The following is a 20,708-nucleotide window of genomic DNA, read 5'->3' as shown; positions in this document are numbered from 1 at the left end:
AAATTCAGCAAGAAATGATCAGAAGCAATGAAAGAATCGCAATGGAGAACTGTTTTACACCACAGAATAAAAAAAATGAAAAAGGTACACATTTTTATCTAACAAATTATGAGATAACAAGGAAGACGCAATTGCCTTTTTATTCATTAAAAAATAAATAAATAAATAAATAAAAATAAATTCTTTAATCGCTTCAAATCATTTCTTGTTGATTCTGTCAGTATTTTCTGTTTCTCTGTAGTGGACCAAACAGTCCTAGGATGTTATTAGGTGGAAAATATGTGCTGACATTAGTATCACTATAACATTTATTTAATACAATAATGATACTGTAGACAATTTCCAAGCTCCTTAAGACTATATTAAATGTAATTTTGGGTCTCACAGTTTTGCTGTGCAACATTATTTTATCTTAAATATATTTTGCAGCCTCATTCTTGACCTCTCAAAAAAGTCCTGTAGTACAGATACTGTAAAATAAAATTCAAGGACTTTCAAGGACTTTTAAGTACTTTTTGATTTTCAAGGACTTCAATCAGGGATCTCACTTATGGTTGTATGTTTTCTACTGTTTAAGAAAAATAAATCTGAAAAATGATTTGCAAAACCACTCCAAAGTCCCAGTCTGAATCGAACGATTCGCAATCCATGCTCCTAGATTCCAATCTAAAGCAAAAGATTCGCGAACCCGCTCCGAAGTTCCGATCTAAATCAAATGATTCGCGATACACGCTCTGAAGTCCCGGTCTGAATAAAATGTCAAGAAAAGTATTATATTTTTTAATTACGTAAATTTTCTGTCAAAAGCTATTTGCTTATGAAAAAAATTAAACGCGTATTTCAATATCTTTCAATAATTCAAGGACTTTTCAAGTACCTCTTGAGGAATTTTGCTATTTTTAAGGGTTTTCCAGGCCTTAAATTTAAAAAAGTCACATCCAGGTACTTCAAGCACTTTATGAACCTTGTGTATTAAAGACTTATTTCATTTAGTGATCTGTAAAATATTGCATGAATTGTAATGTATGAGTATTATAATAACATTTCTACTCTCTTCACTACAATATACATTTACTTCATACAGCATTTGAAATCAAATACACCTGTCAGAGAATAACAGTATCATTTTACAGCAGATTTTTTGCTGTTTTTTAACTGAAATAAGTTCAGTTTCATATAAAATATGACACTGATACAAAAAACTATGGTATGAGTGATCATTTATTCATTTTTCTTTGAATAAATACGTAGAACATTTATTAAAATGTCTCAATAAGACTTGCCATCTTTTTTACATTTTAGTTTTTGATTCCCTGTCAGTCATATAACAGATGATTTAATATATCAGATTCAGTTAACATAATATAATTACTGATACAAAGTGTATCAACAACAGAGTAAAAACAAGAAGCGCTTAAACTAAAATTATAATTCATAAGGTCTGAATGCCCAAAACAACAAATGCCCTGTATCCATGTGAAACAACAACCAATTAAACATGAAGTTACAAATAATACCAGAATAAATCAACAATCAAAACTTATATATACATATTCAACAACTTGATCTGCATAAGAAAATCAACGCTGTCTGTAATATCACACTGTGAAAAATCACTTGAGCTGAGCACTTCGCCACCATCAGTGAGCAAGAGACGCTATTCTACTGATTATGAAACATATACAACCACTAAAGCAAATACTCCGACAGAACTGACACTGCCATATTGACAAAGACGACGTGAGGATGCGTTTCTGGCACAAAAATATTTAAATTGAGCAAAGGCGATGTGTTTTCAATCCAAACAGACAGCTGAAATAAAGTGCACTCACAAATCCTGATATTCTACAGCACATAAACACACTTTAAACATTTATCATGCATGACAATGCCAGTGACAACACTGAGGTGAACATTAGAAAGAGAACAGCTCTATGGGGTCTCGCATGCCACACGTACAAGTACAAACAACGGTGTACGGGAAATATTTCCTCATGGTGAAGTAAAGGGATAGAGAAATGCCTTCCAGAAGAGAATTATCAATATTAATATTGTATACTTCTATTTTCTCAAATGCAATGCAAGTTATAAAGCCTTTGCATTGCATTTAAACTTTATGAGAAAAGGCTTATATTTGAGCTAGTATCACTACAGAAATGTTCAACCAGATTGTCACACACATACGATACGGTAAGAAATTAAACCAGATGTGATGCCACAGTATTTTTCTCGGACACATCACTTGAGATCGCCGCCATCGCCCTGGATGGTCTTCTTGATACGCAGCAACATAGTGGTCTGCCACTGGTCGAGACGGGAGATCGAATCAAACTCTTTCACCTGGAGAATTTAAATACTTGATTTAGAGATGCAATGCCAAAATGAGCAAAAATAAGCTGCATCTGATTTGTTTTCTACACATTTATACAGTGATTTCCAGGATTTGTATCTTTATTATTATAAATAAATAAAATTTAAACCATAAAAAATTATTTTCATTACTTAAAACTAATAAACATTAATTGAAATAAAATGAAAAAAAAAAAAAAATTAGCCCTTTTCATTTAGTTTGATGTACTAAAATAACTAAAACTGAAATAAAATAATTAAAACAAAATACACATTAAAAAACAAAATTACAAAATGCTAAAAGAACAGAAGAGAAATTGTGAAAATAAAAACTTATTTTTGAAAAGTTTTCTATTCTGTATAAACAGAAGCCTTTAAAAATTGGTCTTTTCAGCTAAATTAAAATTGTTATGCAAGACAAAATTAGTTAACAACAGCAAAAATGTCAAACGTAACACACTAAATGTGTTAAAGAATTAAAGATAAATTTGTATAAAAGTTCTAAACAAAATTTTTGTAAATGGACTTTTGATTCAAAACCTCACAGTTACTGAGATATAATATGTGATATAATATGTGTCAACTAGCCCCGGTTTCCCTTATACAGTATGATCATCCAGTGCCATTGCACATTTGAGAGGTTATAAACTTACAGCTTCAGTGAACGCTTCGCTGTTCTGCTCCTCATGAGCCTCCAACAGTTTCTGTACAGAAAGACAACAATCAGTGCAAATGCTACAAAATATGACTACCATCTTACTGCACTCAGTATGCATTGCTCAATTTAGTATGCATACTGACTGATTGTCTTATACTGTTTATATTTACTCTTGCTACTCAAGTTAGACAAATGCACTTACTTTCAACAGCTTACATTCTCTTGAATCAGAAAAGGCTGGAAACATCCCTTCATACTTTTCAATGGCAAGCTGAATGCAAACAAACACAAAACATTTACAAAAGATGAGCTTTTGTACAACATCTCTGCTATGGGATTGGTAATTGGAAATGTTTGCTGCATTAACGCCACTAGGTGTCAGTGCAAAACAAGACAACTACAATAACCAGCTAAAAAGGGGACATTACTAAGAGAATAAGTGGCTAAATAGCCTATAAACTTTTCAAAAATGACTGACCTTCGCATTTAGTTCATCCACTATGAAGTGGCAGAGAGCTGCTTTCCAGAAGTACTCTTTTGCGTTGTATTTCAGCAGAGGGTTGTCCATTGTGCTGGTTGCAACCTGAATGTGAAGACACCACTAACTTTCATTTCCTCTGTGTTCATTTGCAGAGGAAAACGATGATTAGATTTACAGTGCACACATGAAGATGCACTAGAAAGCATGCTGAAATCTTTTGCTAACCATCCTTGTATTTCACATGAGTCTGCTCCAATAATATTGTATACTTCATAGGTTTCTTTGATTATTATTTTTAGCAGATGCTTTCTTACTTTTAGTACATTTTCTCCCTCCCAAAGCAAGCTGGATGTTTTTCTCAAAGACAAATATATTAATATCACATGAATTCACATTCTGGGGTTAAACTTTCAATCTTTTGGTTACTAAGCCACTTCATTACCTCTCTCAAAATATTTGTCCCTGCTCTGGCAGACATTTGACTTCTTGTTCTCAGTCTCATTTCCCATATTGCAAACATATTAAATACTGCAAAAACTCATTTACTCACTGACTCGAAAACAAGTGCAACCCCTACTCTATGGAGTAAACTCTAATAGAACCTTAAAAATCTATTATTAAATGTATATGAATATAAATATAATATTTTTATGTTTTAATTATACAGTAAAAAATAATAGTAATGTGTAAAAAATGATTTGCATTTTCATTCCTTCCCACTATAATATTGTACTGTTAGATGTATTATTTTATTTGTAGTATTTTATTTTACAAGGTTATTTTATTTTACAAACCCATATATATATATATATATATATATTTTTTTTTTTGTTAAATAAACATTAACAGAAATAAAATGTAACAAAAACATATTTTATTTCAGCTAACTGCCAAGGAAACATTTAGGTTAACTTGATATACTTAAATAAATAAATAAATTAAAAGAATATAGACATTTCACAAAAAAAGAAAACTAAAAAAATGACATAAAAATAATAACTAAAATGAACACAAAATATGAAAATAAAAACTAATTCAAATTATTCGTGAAGAATATAACAGTATCTAAAATATTTTTTAAAAAATGCTAAAATAACAGTTTAAAAATTGTAACCATTTATTTATTTATTTATTTTTACAGTAAATAAATATAATAAATAATAATAATAAAAAAAAAAACTGTGTCCCACTTACCTGCTCAAAGATCTCGATGGCTTTGGGATACTGCTCGAGCTGAGCGCTGTATGAGCCCACCTTCAGCAGACACTTATTAGCAGAGCTTAATGAGAAAACATACAGCAATGCAAATGAGCACTTACAAGCCATAACAAAAGGAAATGAAAGATAATTATAAATATTGAATGATATGAAAATACAAACCTGTTTGACTCTTCGCCTTTGTAATAGTCTGCAGCCTGCTCGTAATGGGCGATGGCCTAAAACAACATCACAGCCTGGTTAGATTGACATTCAATAGCATTTTTGGGAAAATGACACATAAAGAGGCATCTAATAGATGTTTAAAGGCAAACGACACCTTTTCAATATCCACCAGCTCCGATTCGTAGATCTCTGCAATAGTCATGTGATGCTTTGCAGCAATGGTGAACCTTCCCTGTCAATCACACACAAATGAGAGATTAAATGTTATGTAACATTTACATGTTTAGTAAACAGGCACATTCAAGATAACAAACCATATTGCATAATATGCATTAATTTTATGCATCAATATATGTGAATTTGCAATGTCTCAGTCTCTTACCATGTCTGTATAAATATCGATGGCTGCGTTTAAACAGTTGATAGCCTCTGTGTGATTCATTCAAACAGAAGGGAACAAAATATCAGCAATGAGTCAAATGTGAAATGCTTACAGAACACCTCATCAGGAGGTCATTTTCACTCAGTCTCATTTTAACAATCTTTAAAAAAATATTTGAATGTTTAGACAGTACAACCTAAGAGAAATTAGATTTTTAGATTGAAACCACTGTTATTGTAGTATCATTGTAATACTATTATAGTTTCATTTTCATATATTGTTTTCTTTTTAAATTTAGTTAGTATTTCAATCATTTTGTTATGTATTTTTGTCATTTTTATTCATTTTTTTGTTTTTATTTTAATCTATAAAATAATTAAATCTACTTTGAAAACTGTCTATATAGTTTTTATTTGTATTTCAGTTTTAGTTTGTTATTTTTGTACTTCAACACTGTAAAAATGAAGCTGTAAATAAAGGGAATATTATTGGAGAAAATACTTCTGCTTCATTGTTTTACGTGCAGTTTTGCAATTGTTTGTGAAATTTACTAGCAAATTCAGAGTAAGTATATAGTTGTTCTACAAGCTTTAACATTACTAACATTTAACTATTACTTGTATTACTCTACAAGTAATAGTTGCTTCTACAAGCTTTTTTTTAAAAAAAAATTAAATTGCATTTAATGTTTATTTTATTTCAAAGAACAAAACATGTTTTTTATGGTTTTAGTTTTGGTTAAAAATAATAACCCTTATCAATAATAACCCATATAATCATCTTCACTCAGGCTCATTTTAACAATTATAAAAAATATATATATATATATATATATATATTGAATGTTTAGACAGTACAACCAAAAGAAATTAGATTTTTTTAATCGAAACCACTGTTATTTTAGTATCACTGTAATACTATTATAGTTTTATTTTCATATATTTTGTTTTCTTTTTAAATTTAAGTTAGAATTTCAGTCATTTATGTATTTTTGTCATTTTTTATTTGTCATTTTATTATTTTATTTTTATTATTATTTTTATTTTAATCTATAAAGTAATACTTTAAAATCTATTAAAGTCTATGTAGTTTTTATTTGTATTTCAGTTTTATTTTGTTATTTTAGTTTTGTAAAAAATTTAAATAAAGTTATTTTGGAGAAAATTTCACAAGAAAATTCAACTGCTTCACTGTTTTAAAAAATTTACTAGCAATTTTTAGAGTGAAAATGGTTGCCTCCAATAATTGCATTTAATGTTTATTTTATTTCAAAGAACAAAACATGTTTATGCATGGTTTTAGTTTTGGTTAACAATAGTAACCCTTATCAATAATAACCCATATAATCATCTTCATTTTAACAATTATTAAAAAAAAAAAAATATATATATATATATATATATGAATGTTGTGACAGTACAACCCAATTTAATTGAAACCACTGTTATTTTAGTATCATTGTTATACAATTATAGTTTTATTTTCATATATTATGTTTTCTTTTTAAATTTAGTTAGAATTTTAATAATTGTATGTATTTTTGTATTTTTTTTTTAATCTATAAAATAATAAAATCTTTGAAATCTCTTCAGATAGTTTTTATTGGTATTTCAGTTTTATTTTGTTATTTTAGTACTTCAACACTGTAAAAAATGAAGCTGTAAATAAAGCAAACACTGTTGGAGAAAATTAGTTTAGTTTTTCTGCTTCATTGTTTTACTTGCAGTTTTGTAATTGTTTGTGAAATGTACTAGCAATTTCAGAATGAACATGGTTGCTTCTGCAAGTTTTTTTTAATTGCATTTAACGTTTATTTTACTTCAAAGAACAAAAAAATGTTGTATGTTTTTATGGTTTTAGTTTTGGTTAACAATAATAGCCCTGATTAAAACATTAAAATTGTTATTGGTTTTTTTGCAATGATTAAAGAAACTCCCTCACCTTGAGGATCTGCCTTCTTATATGCATTTCCAGCATCAACAAAGCTGGTGGCCGAGTCTAGTTTGTTCTGCATCTGCATGTGAAGTCTTGCAGCTTGGCAGAAAGCACTGCCTGCAGCTACAACAGCAAAACACATCTGTCTTTAGATCACTGACAGTCATGACACAGAAGCAGGGCGAATGCTTAAAATAGATGAAATACACATCAAAGCATAATTATGCCAGTGTATTGTGGTTAGAGAAAGAGCACAAAGATGGCCAGTCAGATGATGCTTTGGAGTGAGTATACTAACACTCCCAAAGCAACACTAAATATTAAGCATTAAGTGAAATGATATACCATTTTACATGTTAATAAGAATTATGCATACCACTCCAGTTTTTGGCCATCTTGAACATGTTGGCAGCTCTGGCATACATTTCACATGCATCCTCAACCTTATGATTACCCCTGTGAAAACATCAATATTTCTTGCATTAGGCGATTTAAAGCAATTTCAAAATTAACAGTGCAATAACAGGCCCCTCTGTATAAAATACAAAGCAGTTGCACTGCATTATGCATGTCGCATCACGGAAATATTTGACATTGGAGATACTAAGAAACGCATGGATGGACACAGGCTCAATATACTCATTTTTATACGTTGCATTGAAAAAATGTACACATAATAAGACATTTACATGATATAGACAAATGCTGTTTGAAAATAATACAGGACACTGGATGTCTTTGAATGTCAGATCGTGACCAGCATCACTGCTGTCTCACCCGAACATCCCTCCGAGAAATGAACCCGATGATTTGACTTTTTTGTCCGCCTCTGCCATCAGCTGCATGGCTTCCTTCTCTTTCCCGGAATTATCCATGATTGACTGTGTGGTGTTCACGCAGAGCTGCGGTCGGATCCGTGAAGGCCTGGGGTTTGTTGATATAGAGTGCGGCTTTAATGCAGAATCATGAAGGATGCTCGCCTCCTCCTCCTCTTCCTCCTCCTCCTCCTGCTGCTGTCGGGTGATGCTGATGATGCGCGTTCTTGAGAGAGAAACTGCGACACTATTTGGTTGAAGACGTAGCCACGCCCTCTTATTGCCATATAAGGATGAAGAAACGCTTCAATAGATAAATACGGAAATATTAAAACCAGACAATTTATATAGTTATAATATATAATATTATAAATTAAAATAATATTTAAAGTAAGAAATAAAAAATGTACTAATTTGTAAACACGTATACATTCGTTTCAAAAGTAATGTCTTACTAAAGCGTTATTATTAAAATAAATAGAATTTAAATATAACTTCGTAAAGAAAGCTTATACTTCACAAAATAGTAAAATAGTAAATAATCTGTACTGAATAATACGATGTTTTCGACTCTGCGCATGTACGGAAGTGGCGTCACATTAGCGCCAAACTTGAAGCCTGGCTAGTCGTCACTGATTGAGGAAGTAAACAAACACTGGCAGTTGTAAGTACTTCTAAAATATGCTTTTTTAAAATAAAATATGTGTTAATTTCTTTTTTGTGTTAGTTTTGTTTTCCATATTCGTTCTTAGAAATCTAATTCGAGCTGTTCCAAAGTAAACAACGCCTGTTAAATAGTCCAGACAGAGACTTTGTTTGTATCAGCTATATTTTTGGCTCATGCTAGCACGGATTTGACCGATATAGATTTATTTTAGTCTCTTTATGTTTAGATTATTAAAATATTGCGTAGTATAACAAGAGAATTTATGTTTAGTTGTGTCATAATAAACCTTATGAGAAAGTGTAAGTAAACAGAGAGTCTGTAGTTATAATTTATATTTATCTCTATCAGGACGATCATGTTTCTGTGTCACATTGATAGTTTTGTGATTTTGCTTTCAGGCTTCTGAGGGTGAAAGATGAGCAGTCAGGGTTCTGCCCGAGGGTCATGGAGGGGTGGAAACAACTCAGCTGGAGGAAGAGGAGGAGGAGGAGGAGGAGGAGGAGGGTGGAGAGGAGGAAGAGGAGGGTGGAGAGGAGGAAGAGGATGGAATAATGGTCAGTACAGAGGTTGGAGAGGCCGTCAATGGAGCAGCGGAGGAGGAGGAGGAGGAAGAGGAGGGAACTATGCCACCAGCAATACACAACATGGTAAGTGTCTTGTCAATTTTGTAATAGCTTGTTTATAGACAAAATAATAATAATAAACAATGTAGTTTATCCAAAGCAACTAAGTAATTAGTAACAGAACCAACAATATTCATAGGAAACATACAAATAATTTTGTATTTTAGAGATTATAATTTATTGCTGATTTTTGTTTGTTACACTGACATTTAACAACCATGGGTTTTCTGGGTCTTAAAAAGTCTTAATTTAACCCTTTCACAAATTGGGGCCTTAAAGACAGAGCGGAAAAGCTTAAATTTGTAATGACATTAAATGTTGCATGCTGCAGAATAAAGAAAGACATTTGCACTGAAAAACAAGATTCTGGTTTACCTTTTTGTTGTGTGATTAGAAGGTACTGTAAAAGTAGTATTTTCAAGCAGAGCTTTTCAAACCTTAAGTTATTTTTTGCATAAAATTAATCAAAAATGAATCAACTGTGAGTCTCCGTGATCCATCTGGTTTTCTTACTGGCCATACAGGGCTGTTACTGGGACTGTTGATTTTAATAACAATACCACCCTCCTCTAACTGTTCAACCACTGACATTATACCCTCCACCGCAGCTGGACTGAGAGGATACTGCTTTGTACAGGGAGGAGGAGTTCCTGTAAATGTAACAGGTCCCATGTCAAGTAACCCACAATCAGTTTTGTTTTTTGCCCAAATTGGGTGTGATTGCATATCAGTGCTGACTAATGTTCTCAACTGCCATGTGACTTTCCCATCTCTAAATTGCAAATCTGAATTTAAATTAATCAATACATCCATTCCCAACAGCGGCTGAGTAACCTCACCCACCCATACTGCAGCAGTGACTACATGTGGGCCAAACAGAAGAGTGAGAGGCTGTGTTTTTGTGAGAAATGCCCCTTTTCCTGTCGCACCTGTAACATGAATAGTCTCTGATGTTAGAGAAACTTCTGTAAGAAAATCAGATGGAATGATCTATTAAATGCTGTATTTTTAAACTTCGAAGCATTGGCAATACATTTACATTGTTCCATTCGATTTATTACTTACATTTTCGTTATTTGGCCATAAACAGGTATTTAAAAAGTCTTACATTTACCTTCATAAGACCTGCAGAAACCCTCTAACACTTTATAAACTATTGATTGATTATTTATGTTCTTGCTGTTTTTTGTTGCACAGGATTTACTCCACAAGTTAGTCAGCCCCGTGTAAGTCAAGCAACTCTTGACATCATGTGTCCATACAAAGGATGGCGACTCTATTTTTCTGAAGGTTTTATATTTCCCCATTTCCCATTATGGTTAAAAATGCGTTGCTGACCTGTTAAATATACAGTATGTCTTAATTTTTTAAATATTTGATTTATTATTGCATCAGTGCGTGATTTGCATTTGTTCCTTTTCCAGGTTTTGTCGAAAGTTCACCATATGTTGAGAAGATTAAAGTGTTTGAACAGTACTTCACATCGCAGATTGACCTTTATGATAAGGTATCAGAATTCATAGCATGGTTTTATCTAATTCCAGTGTTCTTCAATAAAAAACTAAATATTCAAATATTTCATCTCTCAGGATGAGATTGAAAGGAAAGGCAGCATTTTGGTGGACTACAAAGACCTTCTGTCTAACAAACTGATTTCAAACACCATGCCTGATCTTGCTAAAGATCTTAAAGAAATGCCTGAGAAGATACTAGACTGCTTGGGTGTCGCAATTCATCAGGTGGGTTTTGTGTTGTGCATTTACATAAATGTGACTGTAACATTATGTCAAAATCTCTGAAGATCAAGCTGAAATAATTGAATGTTTCTCCACAGGTGCTGACTGTGGATCTAGAGAGACATGCAGCAGAACTGCAGGGGCAGGAAGAACTTCCTGCTGGTCTACGACCCATAATCAACATCCCTCATATCAGCGCCAGGTGAGACTGTTTACTTGCCTATATGAAAGTTTTACACAGCGCTTTTCACAATAAGCATTTTTCAAAGGAGCTCTATCGAAAATCATGATGTTAATATTCATATAATTTTAATATCGTAATGCTTTATAGTTGCATTTAGCAGATTAAAACTGGGTGATAATATTGTTTACATTTTGTGATAGTACAAGCAATCAGACTGTTAAAATTTTCTATTTAGTAGCATATACCATATATAAACTTTATATAAAGAGCAGGACAATAATATAGTTTTGCAACAAAAAAAAAAAAAAAAAAAGTTTTTTGTTTCTTTTCTCTCTTTTAGGGTGTATAACTACGAGCCACTGACTCCTTTGAGAAGTCTAAGAGCGAATTTATACGGCAAGTTTGTTACAATCAGAGGTACCGTGGTGAGAGTGAGTAACATTAAACCGCTCTGCAGTAAGCTGGCGTTCGTTTGTAACAGCTGTGGAGACACACAGAGCGTCACACTGCCTGATGGGAAATACACCATACCCACTAAGGTATAGAATGCTTCTAGATTAATTACTTGCTTTTAGTTCTTTACTAAATGACATTAATCAAGTTTTGTGCAGTTTCACTCGTATATAATAATGCAGTGGAATAAAAACTCATTTCAGTAGGTTTTTTCAGAGCAAATTACAGATAGAACAAAGGGATGATCTGTAAACAATACATATAAAATTAGATGTATTGCACGTAGTAAGTAGTAACTGTAACAAAGGTTTACTGTATTAAGAAATGTCTAACATTGTTTATGTTTAATTTTTTCGCTCTCAGTGTTTAAAGACTGAATGTCGTGGTCGGTCATTCACTCCAAACAGAAGTTCACCTTTAACACTCACTGTCGACTGGCAGACAATAAAGTATGTAAATGTATAACTGCATAAATGAAAATATATCTAAGCAGAACAAATATGTTTGTTTTTTTCCTTTTATTGCTTTCGGTGTAAATGCCATATAAAATATAGTCCTCTGCATATTCTCATCCTCAAGTATATAAAAATATATTTCTCATTGTCAAATTTCAGTGTGTGGTTAGCCATTTTTATGTCTGATTCCAGCTTTCGTCTGGCTCTACGCACCTGCAGCACAAGGATTCATTTTTCTTATTTTGAGCGCTACAATTTTCTCAAGTTTTCATACACAAATATATTCAGTTATCCTTTTATAAGAATTTATTTTTTGATCTAACTTAATTCTACTGAGTGTTTGCAGTGTTATTTTAGTGTAGTTTGTGTAATATTATAGTATTCACTAATGTTTAGAATTTTATTTTTATATTTTAAGTTTTACTTTTGTTATATGCATTGTCATTTGTATTTGTTTTTTTTTTTTATATTTCTGTATAGATTTAATACATTTTGATTTTAGTTTATCAATTTTACTACTTCAACTTAACCTTATTTTATTTAATTTGAGCTTTATTTCCATTACCGAAAACTGATGTGAGATGTTTTAGAGAACACCATCCCTCACTGGTTTCTCGTTGTGTTCTTTACAGGGTTCAGGAGCTGATGTCAGGCGACCAGCGTGAGTCGGGTCGGATCCCGCGCACCATTCAATGTGAGCTCACGCAGGACCTCGTGGATAGCTGTGTGCCTGGAGACATGGTTACCATCACAGGGGTCATTAAAGTGTCCAATGAAGAAGGTACGAGACATAGTCCATACTGTCAATACAGAGATCTTTAGAAAACTGGTCCTACATAGATTCCAAAAAGGCATGTTTCTTTTTAATAACTGGTTGATTCTTATTCATGTAGTTTCTCAGAAATGACGACTTAACAAAAACAATCATATTACAGTCTGGCTAGTGCTATTTTTACTTCTGACCTCAATGGGCTGTACAAACAGGACAGCCTCTGGTTGTCTTCCATCTGACTCATTTTTTGCATGATGGTCACATTCACTATGCAGAGAGGATCTTTGTGTTAAGCTGTTATACCCCTTACATTAGACTGAAACAAATATATTATATCTATTGATTTATTTATTTGAGTGCCTGTTTACACAGAGTCCAAATAGCCGTTATTGTCTTGTTTAGCCAGATAAAATGACACAACATCAGTATTATCACATCAGAAATTTATTTTACAGCATATAACTACTGTTTGCAATATTTTCACATTTTTGTGCTATTTACACTTAGTATATACTATCTTTGATTAGAGATTGTCTAATATTATTTTTGCGACCAATATTATTTTATCCAGTAGCAATGTTTTTTGACTTATCGTGTCTAGGATCAACACATTAAAACATAAATTTATTTAAAGCTGTTGTTTCCTGTTCATGAATTGTGTTTGTGTCTTTCTTTAGGAAATGGCAGAAACAAGGACAAGTGCATGTTCCTGTTGTACATTCAGGCAAATTCTGTCAGCAACTCGAAGGGACAGAAAAGCAAAGCGGCATCTGAATCGGAGGACCAGGGACCTTCAGTGGAGTTCTCCATCAAAGATCTCTACGCCATCCAAGAGATTCAAGCTCAAGAGGACTTATTCAAACTCATAGTGAAGTGAGTAACATCTAGACTTTATAACATGCTCACTGTTGCATGCATTAGCAAGTGAAGAAGCTAATGTGACTTTGTCAATTTAATTGCAGCTCTCTTTGTCCTGCTATTTACGGCCATTTGGTGAGTGTCTAAATACTGCATTCTTATCTAACTTAAGTTTGTTTCTGAGCTCATATTGATAAGTTGATAAGTAAAATCTATCTCGGTTTTCTCAGCTTGTCAAAGCAGGATTGGCTCTGGCTCTGTTTGGCGGATGTCAGAAGTATGTTGATGATAAAAATCGTATCCCAATAAGAGGAGACCCACATATTCTTATCGTTGGAGACCCTGGACTTGGTAAAAGTCAGATGTTACAGGTACATGATCTTATAAGTCACTCTAATGCATTTATCAGCCAGTGAATTGAAGTTTATTAAAATGCCATATCTGTGCTATTGTTGTTCAGGCTGTATGTAACGTGGCTCCAAGGGGTGTATATGTTTGTGGAAACACGACTACCACCTCAGGACTGACTGTATCTCTGTCAAAGGACAGCGGATCGGGAGATTACGCTCTTGAAGCTGGAGCGCTGGTTCTGGGAGATCAAGGTATTTAACCTACAACATTGACATTAAATGAATTCAGGATACAAACATGGAAGGGTGATTTCTGGGAATGTGATATGTAATATTTAAAGGAAAAGTCCACTTCCAGAACAAAAATTGACAGATAATGTACTCACCCCTTGTCATCCAAGATGTTCATGTCTTTCTTTCTTCAGCTGTAAAGAAATTGTTTTTTGAGGGAAAAATTCATGACAGGGTATGTCGAAAAACTCCCATCTCATGTTCTCCCACAGCTTCAAAATTGTCCTATATCACTGTTTCACCTTTTTTGTTAAGGGTGTTTGATCTTCTTTGCATGTTCACTTTGCATAGACTGGGTCAGTACTTCTGCAGCGATGTAGGATGATTTTGAAATAATTTTTGAAGTTGAGGGAACTTGAGGGAGTTTTTCGACATACCCTAACTGGCTTGAGGCAGAATACACAGAGTTCAGGGAGAGCAAGAAAAGACGAGCATTTGAGATTAAAAAGTATCAAAATATATATATATATATATTTTTTTTAATGAAAATAACTGATCGTTTTGCTAGATAAGACCTTTCTTCCTCGGCTGGGATCGTTTACAACCACATTTGGGATCGTTTGAAGCCGCATTTAAACTGCATTTTGGAAGTTCAAACTCCCATATCAGTCCATTATATGGAGAAAAATCCTGAAATGTTTAACTCAAAAAACATAATTTCTTTACGGCTGAATAAAAAAAAAGACATAAACATCTTGGATGACAAGGGGGTGAGTACATTATCTGTAAATTGTTGTTCTGGAAGTGGACTTCTCCTTTAATATTTTTCTCAGGCATCTGTTGCATTGATGAATTTGATAAGATGGGCAGCCAGCATCAGGCTCTTCTGGAGGCCATGGAGCAGCAGAGCATTAGTCTGGCTAAAGCTGGGATTGTCTGCACCCTTCCTGCTCGAACCTCCATAATCGCAGCAGCCAATCCAGTTGGAGGGCATTACAATAAAGCCAAGACTGTCTCTGAGAACTTGAAGTGAGTGTATGCTTAACATACCAATAAGCCTCGTACAATACTGTTTAGCAAATTTATAATAATACATATAGCATAAGTTTAACAATAGATATGCATATTTTGATCATTTTACAATGTTGAACATCAGATTTGAGTGCTTAAAGAAAGACACAACAGAAAAAATCATTGTTTTCTTTGGGCTAATAACATGCCTCCAGTATTAAAAGTGTTGCCTGTGTCTGTCTAGAATGGGAAGTGCGCTGCTGTCCAGGTTTGATCTGGTCTTCATCTTGTTGGACACCCCTAATGAGGACCACGACCATCTGCTGTCCGAACACGTGATGGCCATGCGTGCAGGAAAGAACGGTGCGGTCAGCAGTGCTGCGGTCACACGCTTCATCACACAGGAGTCCAACATCTCCATTCTGGAGGTGTCATCTGAGAAACCCCTCGCTGACACACTCAAAGTAATGTCACTTCACTTTGTTTATGATTTCTACTAACCATTCATGGTAACAATTACATTACAATAAGATTTCTTTCTTTTTTTTTTTTTAAATATGACCTTGGGCCACATAACCAGGCTTAAGTAACATGGCATTTTTTTTTTTTGCACCCTCAGATTCCAGGTTTCAAATAGTTGGCCAAATATTGTCCTAACAATTCGTACATCAATGGAAAGCTTATTTATCCAGCTTTCAATTTAAAAAAAAAAAACTACCTGTTATGACTGGTTTTGTTGTCCAGGGTCACAAATTAGTTAACTACTTTATTAACAACAAACTAAAAATGAACAATACTTTTATAGCATTTATTATTTATTAGAAATACATTTTTAAAATCAAAAGTTGTATCTGTTAACATTAGCTAATGCACTGTCGGCTTATTTAAATGTACAACTACTGATGATTTAAACCTCATGTTAATTATTGACTTAATTTATGATGTATAGTAGGTTTTATTAAAGGGGTCATCGGATGCAAAGTTCACTTTTACATGTTCTTTGAACATTAATGTGTGTTGGCAGTGTATGTACAAATCTTCCCTATAATGATACAAATCCATGCAGTGGTTTTTAATGAATCTGTAAAAATAATATTCCTTTTTTCAAATCAAGCCATTCTCAGATGCCTGTTGGTGTGGTGTCACACTGACAGAGGCCGCTCCCACAATAGTTGATCGACATGAGCGTCTCACCTCAGACCCTAAATCAGCTGTTACAGTCCGACCTCCATTGTTTCGATGCCGGAGCAGGGATGTAAGTTAGGCAAGAATATCTCAGATTGAAAGATTGAGGTGTTGTGTTGCTGGATGTAATAATGAACATAGTGGTCGTCATTTACTTCCGACATCTGAGCCCCTGAAGATGCAGTGGATTACGTTTGTTTGTGAAGGGAATGCACCTCCCAATCTACATAATGCATCTATGTTAATGCGAAACTTTTGTGATCCAGCTTCACTTACAGCAGAAGTGAGTATAAGCATTTTTTATGAACCTCTGCAATCGCCTTTCCTAATAACGTGCTAGTTAGCAAGTTTTGCGCTAAATGCAGCTCAAGTAAACAGGCTCATCACTCCACAGAGAGAAGAGGGGACGGGGCGAGCAGAGCTCATTTGCATTTAAAGGAACAATCCATCAGAATGGGTTGATTTTTGCCAAGCTCATTTTGACAAGGTAAAAAGGGTGTTGTTTTACACAACCATTGAGAATTTTTAACCAAAGTATATTATAGACTTTTCATTAAGACCCTAAAGAATCATATCAACTTGTGAAAAAGGAGCATCCGATGACCACTTTAATGCACCTACTACTCGTTGGTACTGTACTGTAAATTACAGCTGTACTAATGTTCTTATCTCTTTTTGATCTGTAGCTGGTTCCTGGAGAGGCCTTTGACCCCATCCCTCACCAGCTCCTGCGGAAGTACGTGGGTTACGCCCGGCACTACGTTCACCCAACTCTTTCTGCAGAGGCTGCGCAAGTGCTGCAGGACTTTTATCTGGAGCTGCGCAAACAGAACCAGACGGCCGACAGCACGCCCATCACCACCCGCCAGCTGGAGTCCCTCATCCGACTCACAGAGGTGACAGAAATCAGCACAGAATGGCCGAAATATAAGATTATATCTACTGATGACATAACAATATTTACCTCACTCTGTGTTTATTTTTATTAGCCTTTTTATTATTTATTATTTTATTATTTATGCAGTGATGTTGCCTATTTTAGTTCTTTTTGAAAATGTTCAAAGGCCATTCATTTACATCAGCCACAGTGCAGCAAAATCATGAGTTACTATTTTCATTCTTTTAAATAAAAATGTGTCAATACCAAGTAGAAGGTTATAAAATAATGAAGAAAATAATGAAAAAAAATAATTCTTCTGCTCAACACGGCTGCATTTATTTGAGCAAAAATACTGTAAAAGCAGTTAAATATTATTACAAGTTTATATGAGTCAATTCAAAATAGCTGTTTTCTGTGTGAATATATTGTAATGTAATTCATTCCTTTATTCTTCCATCATTACTCCAGTCTTCAGTGTCACAAGATCCTTCAGACATCCTTCTAATATGCTGCTTTGCTGCTCAAGAAACATTTCTGATTATTATTAATGTTGAAAATAGATAAGCTGCTTCATATTTTTGTGGAAACCATGAATCATATTACTGTTTTTACTGTATTTCTGATCAAATAAATGCAGACTTGATGAGCAGAAGAGACTTCTTTAGAAAAAAATTAAAAATATATAATTTTTTGGTAACATTGGTTAGTTTTCTACAGGCATGAACTAAAAGTTTAGGGAAAATTAAACATTTTTAGGCATCTAAATATTATATTTAGTCTCTTTGCATGACAGTCAAACTTTTTTTTTCCCTCTTTCTCTGCAGGCAAGAGCTCGTGTTGAGCTTCGAGAAAAAGCTACACAAAGTGATGCAGAGGATGTTGTGGAGATCATGAAACATAGGTGACTCATAAAACTTGCATTTTCACTTTAAAAAAGTTTTATAGCAAGTTAAATAGAATTATGCAAAAGTTACATAGAATTTTTTTATGGGGATGATGTGTTATGATTGTTGCTAAATAATAATGCAGATTTATTTACACCCATATAAAATTCAAATATGGAGAAAAGAAAAACACATTTTTGCATCTTTAAATTAAAAATAATATTTAAATGACAGTCTTGATTGTATTTCCTCAGTTGTTTAATTGCTAAAAAACAGTCATCATTCTTTCATGCAACAAAAATCATTTATGTTCTTCTGCATTCAGCTTGGCCGACACTTACTCTGATGAATTTGGCCGTCTGGATTTTGACCGCTCTCAGCTTGGCTCTGGGATGAGTAACCGCTCCAAAGTCAAGAAATTTGTCACGGCGCTAAACAGACTTTCTGAACGCACCAGCAAAAGCATGTTTGAGTTCCAGGAGCTACGACAACTCGCCAAAGATCTGCAAATACAGGTAAACACCGTTTACATTACATAGCACGCAGTCAGATTGATGCATTTAGGTTCTCTCTTAATCTTTCTGCTTTCTTAGGTTGTGGATTTCGAGGGCTTCGTCGGTGCTCTCAATGAGCAGGGTTACCTCCTAAAGAAAGGGCACCGGACCTATCAGCTTCAAACCATATGAATCAACCATCTCTTAGGATGTTGTACAAGCTTGTTGTCATACTGTTGTGTTTGTTTTTAATGCAACAAATATTATATATCACACAGTGTAATGTGTATTTACATGAATACTTCTGTATTTCCATGTTATTAACTGTACATTGTTTTCATGTACACAAATAGACATATAATTGTCTGTAAATAGTAATAATATGTACCTGTAAATAGTATGTACAAAACCAAACCTGATCCACATTTATGAACATTAAAACAATGTTTAAATAGTTTTGTATTAAATATTATTGATAGAGAAATATAAAATAACGTGCAAAATATAAGCCACACGTGCAGACAATAAATTTAATTGCAATAAAATAAAAATACAAGTACATGCAAATGCATATGAGTGCTGTAATTATTTTAAAAAATTTTAAAAAGCCATCTAAATAAATAAATTTAAAAAAATTTAAAAGACAGATTCTATTTTTTTTACTGTTTGTTAATTTCAATAAACTATTATAATATTTTATATTACATAAATTAGCTAATTTATTGCATGTATATTATAAATTATATTATTAACATTTATGTAAATGTATTAGCTGATAAACTAAAAAATTACAATTTTTAGTAAAATAACAGACAATGTTACAGTTAATGTTATTAATTAATTATATATGTATTTTATTATATACACTACCAGTCAAAAGTTTTTGAAAAGTGTGATTTTTTTTTTTTTTTTTTTTTTTTTTTTTTTTTTTTGAAGTGTGATTTTTGAAAAGTGTGATTTTTTTTTTTTTTTTTTTTTTTTTTTTTTTTTTTGAAAAGTGTGATTTTAAGTGTGTTTTTTTTTTTTTTTTTTTTTTAAGATGACTCTTCTGCTCACCAAGCCTGCATTTATTTGATAAAAAGTACAGCAAAAACAGTAAAATTTTGAAATATGTTTACTGTTTAAAATAACTGCTTTCTATTTAAATATATTTTAAAATGTAATTTATTCCTGTGGTTTCAAAGCTGAATTTTTAGCATCATTACTCCAGTCACATGATCCTTCAGAAATCATTCTAATATTCTGATTTGCTCCTCAAAAAACATTTATTATGTTGAAAACAGCTGAGTAGATTTTTTTTAGCTTTCTTTGATAAATAGAAAGTTTAGAAGAACAGCATTTATCTAAAACCAAAATACTCAAGCAAATCAGCATATTATAATGATTTCTTAAGGATTATGTGACACTGAGTAATAAAATCACAGGTATAAATTACATTTTAAAATATATTTATATAGAAAGGATTTATTTTAAATAGTAAAAATATTTCACAATATTACTGCTTTTGCTGTACTTCGGATCAAATAAATGAAGGCTTGGTGAGCAGACGAGACTTATTTAAAGAACTGGTAGTTCTAGACGCTTTTACAGTTTTTTTTCAATAGCTAACAAGCATTTACCAATACTTAAAGTACTTTTTCTGAACTCTTAACACAGCAACACACCTACATCACACAATTAACCAAACAGTACATTTTGTGGCCAAAACCACATTTTGTTAAATGAATACAAACTCTACATTTCAAAATGCTGAATACCCTTTTCTACATGTACTAACTCTTTCAAAACACAGCAAACCTGATTCAAAATAGAGTCATTCAGTCAAAACATTACCACTAGTTTCTATCCAACAGAAACATATAGTCAATCATAGTACAGTGACTGTCAAAATACTAACAACTGATGGCTTTACAAAAACTGCA

The 20,708-nt window shown here is 32.9% G+C and overlaps 2 protein-coding genes across 2 annotated transcripts; one reads left to right on the top strand and one right to left on the bottom strand.

Moving 5' to 3' along the window:
- Positions 1-1,203: 1,203 nt before the first annotated feature.
- Positions 1,204-8,226, bottom strand: napba (N-ethylmaleimide-sensitive factor attachment protein, beta a). Its single transcript, XM_051134113.1, has 11 exons — positions 7,966-8,226; positions 7,565-7,644; positions 7,195-7,311; positions 5,254-5,300; positions 5,026-5,103; positions 4,869-4,924; positions 4,683-4,767; positions 3,486-3,590; positions 3,210-3,278; positions 3,003-3,053; positions 1,204-2,340 (listed from the first exon to the last, which is right to left on the bottom strand). The coding sequence occupies exons 1-11, from the start codon at positions 8,061-8,063 to the stop codon at positions 2,239-2,241; spliced, it is 888 nt and encodes a 295-aa protein (XP_050990070.1). The 5' UTR covers positions 8,064-8,226; the 3' UTR covers positions 1,204-2,238.
- A 380-nt stretch (positions 8,227-8,606) lies between these two features.
- On the top strand, positions 8,607-19,324 carry mcm8 (minichromosome maintenance 8 homologous recombination repair factor). Its single transcript, XM_051132706.1, has 19 exons — positions 8,607-8,667; positions 9,069-9,317; positions 10,491-10,583; positions 10,718-10,800; positions 10,883-11,032; positions 11,128-11,231; positions 11,554-11,752; positions 12,030-12,115; positions 12,754-12,902; positions 13,571-13,766; positions 13,856-13,886; positions 13,982-14,122; positions 14,212-14,353; positions 15,166-15,361; positions 15,588-15,807; positions 17,215-17,424; positions 18,233-18,309; positions 18,618-18,807; positions 18,886-19,324. Exons 2-19 carry the CDS (start codon positions 9,086-9,088, stop codon positions 18,976-18,978), a joined length of 2,592 nt encoding a protein of 863 aa, XP_050988663.1. The 5' UTR covers positions 8,607-8,667; positions 9,069-9,085; the 3' UTR covers positions 18,979-19,324.
- The last annotated feature ends 1,384 nt before the right edge of the window (positions 19,325-20,708 follow it).

The sequence above is a fragment of the Labeo rohita genome, chromosome 17 (genome assembly GCF_022985175.1).
Source record: "Labeo rohita strain BAU-BD-2019 chromosome 17, IGBB_LRoh.1.0, whole genome shotgun sequence".
NCBI lineage: Eukaryota > Metazoa > Chordata > Actinopteri > Cypriniformes > Cyprinidae > Labeo > Labeo rohita.
This window is presented reverse-complemented; position numbering and strand designations above follow the sequence as displayed.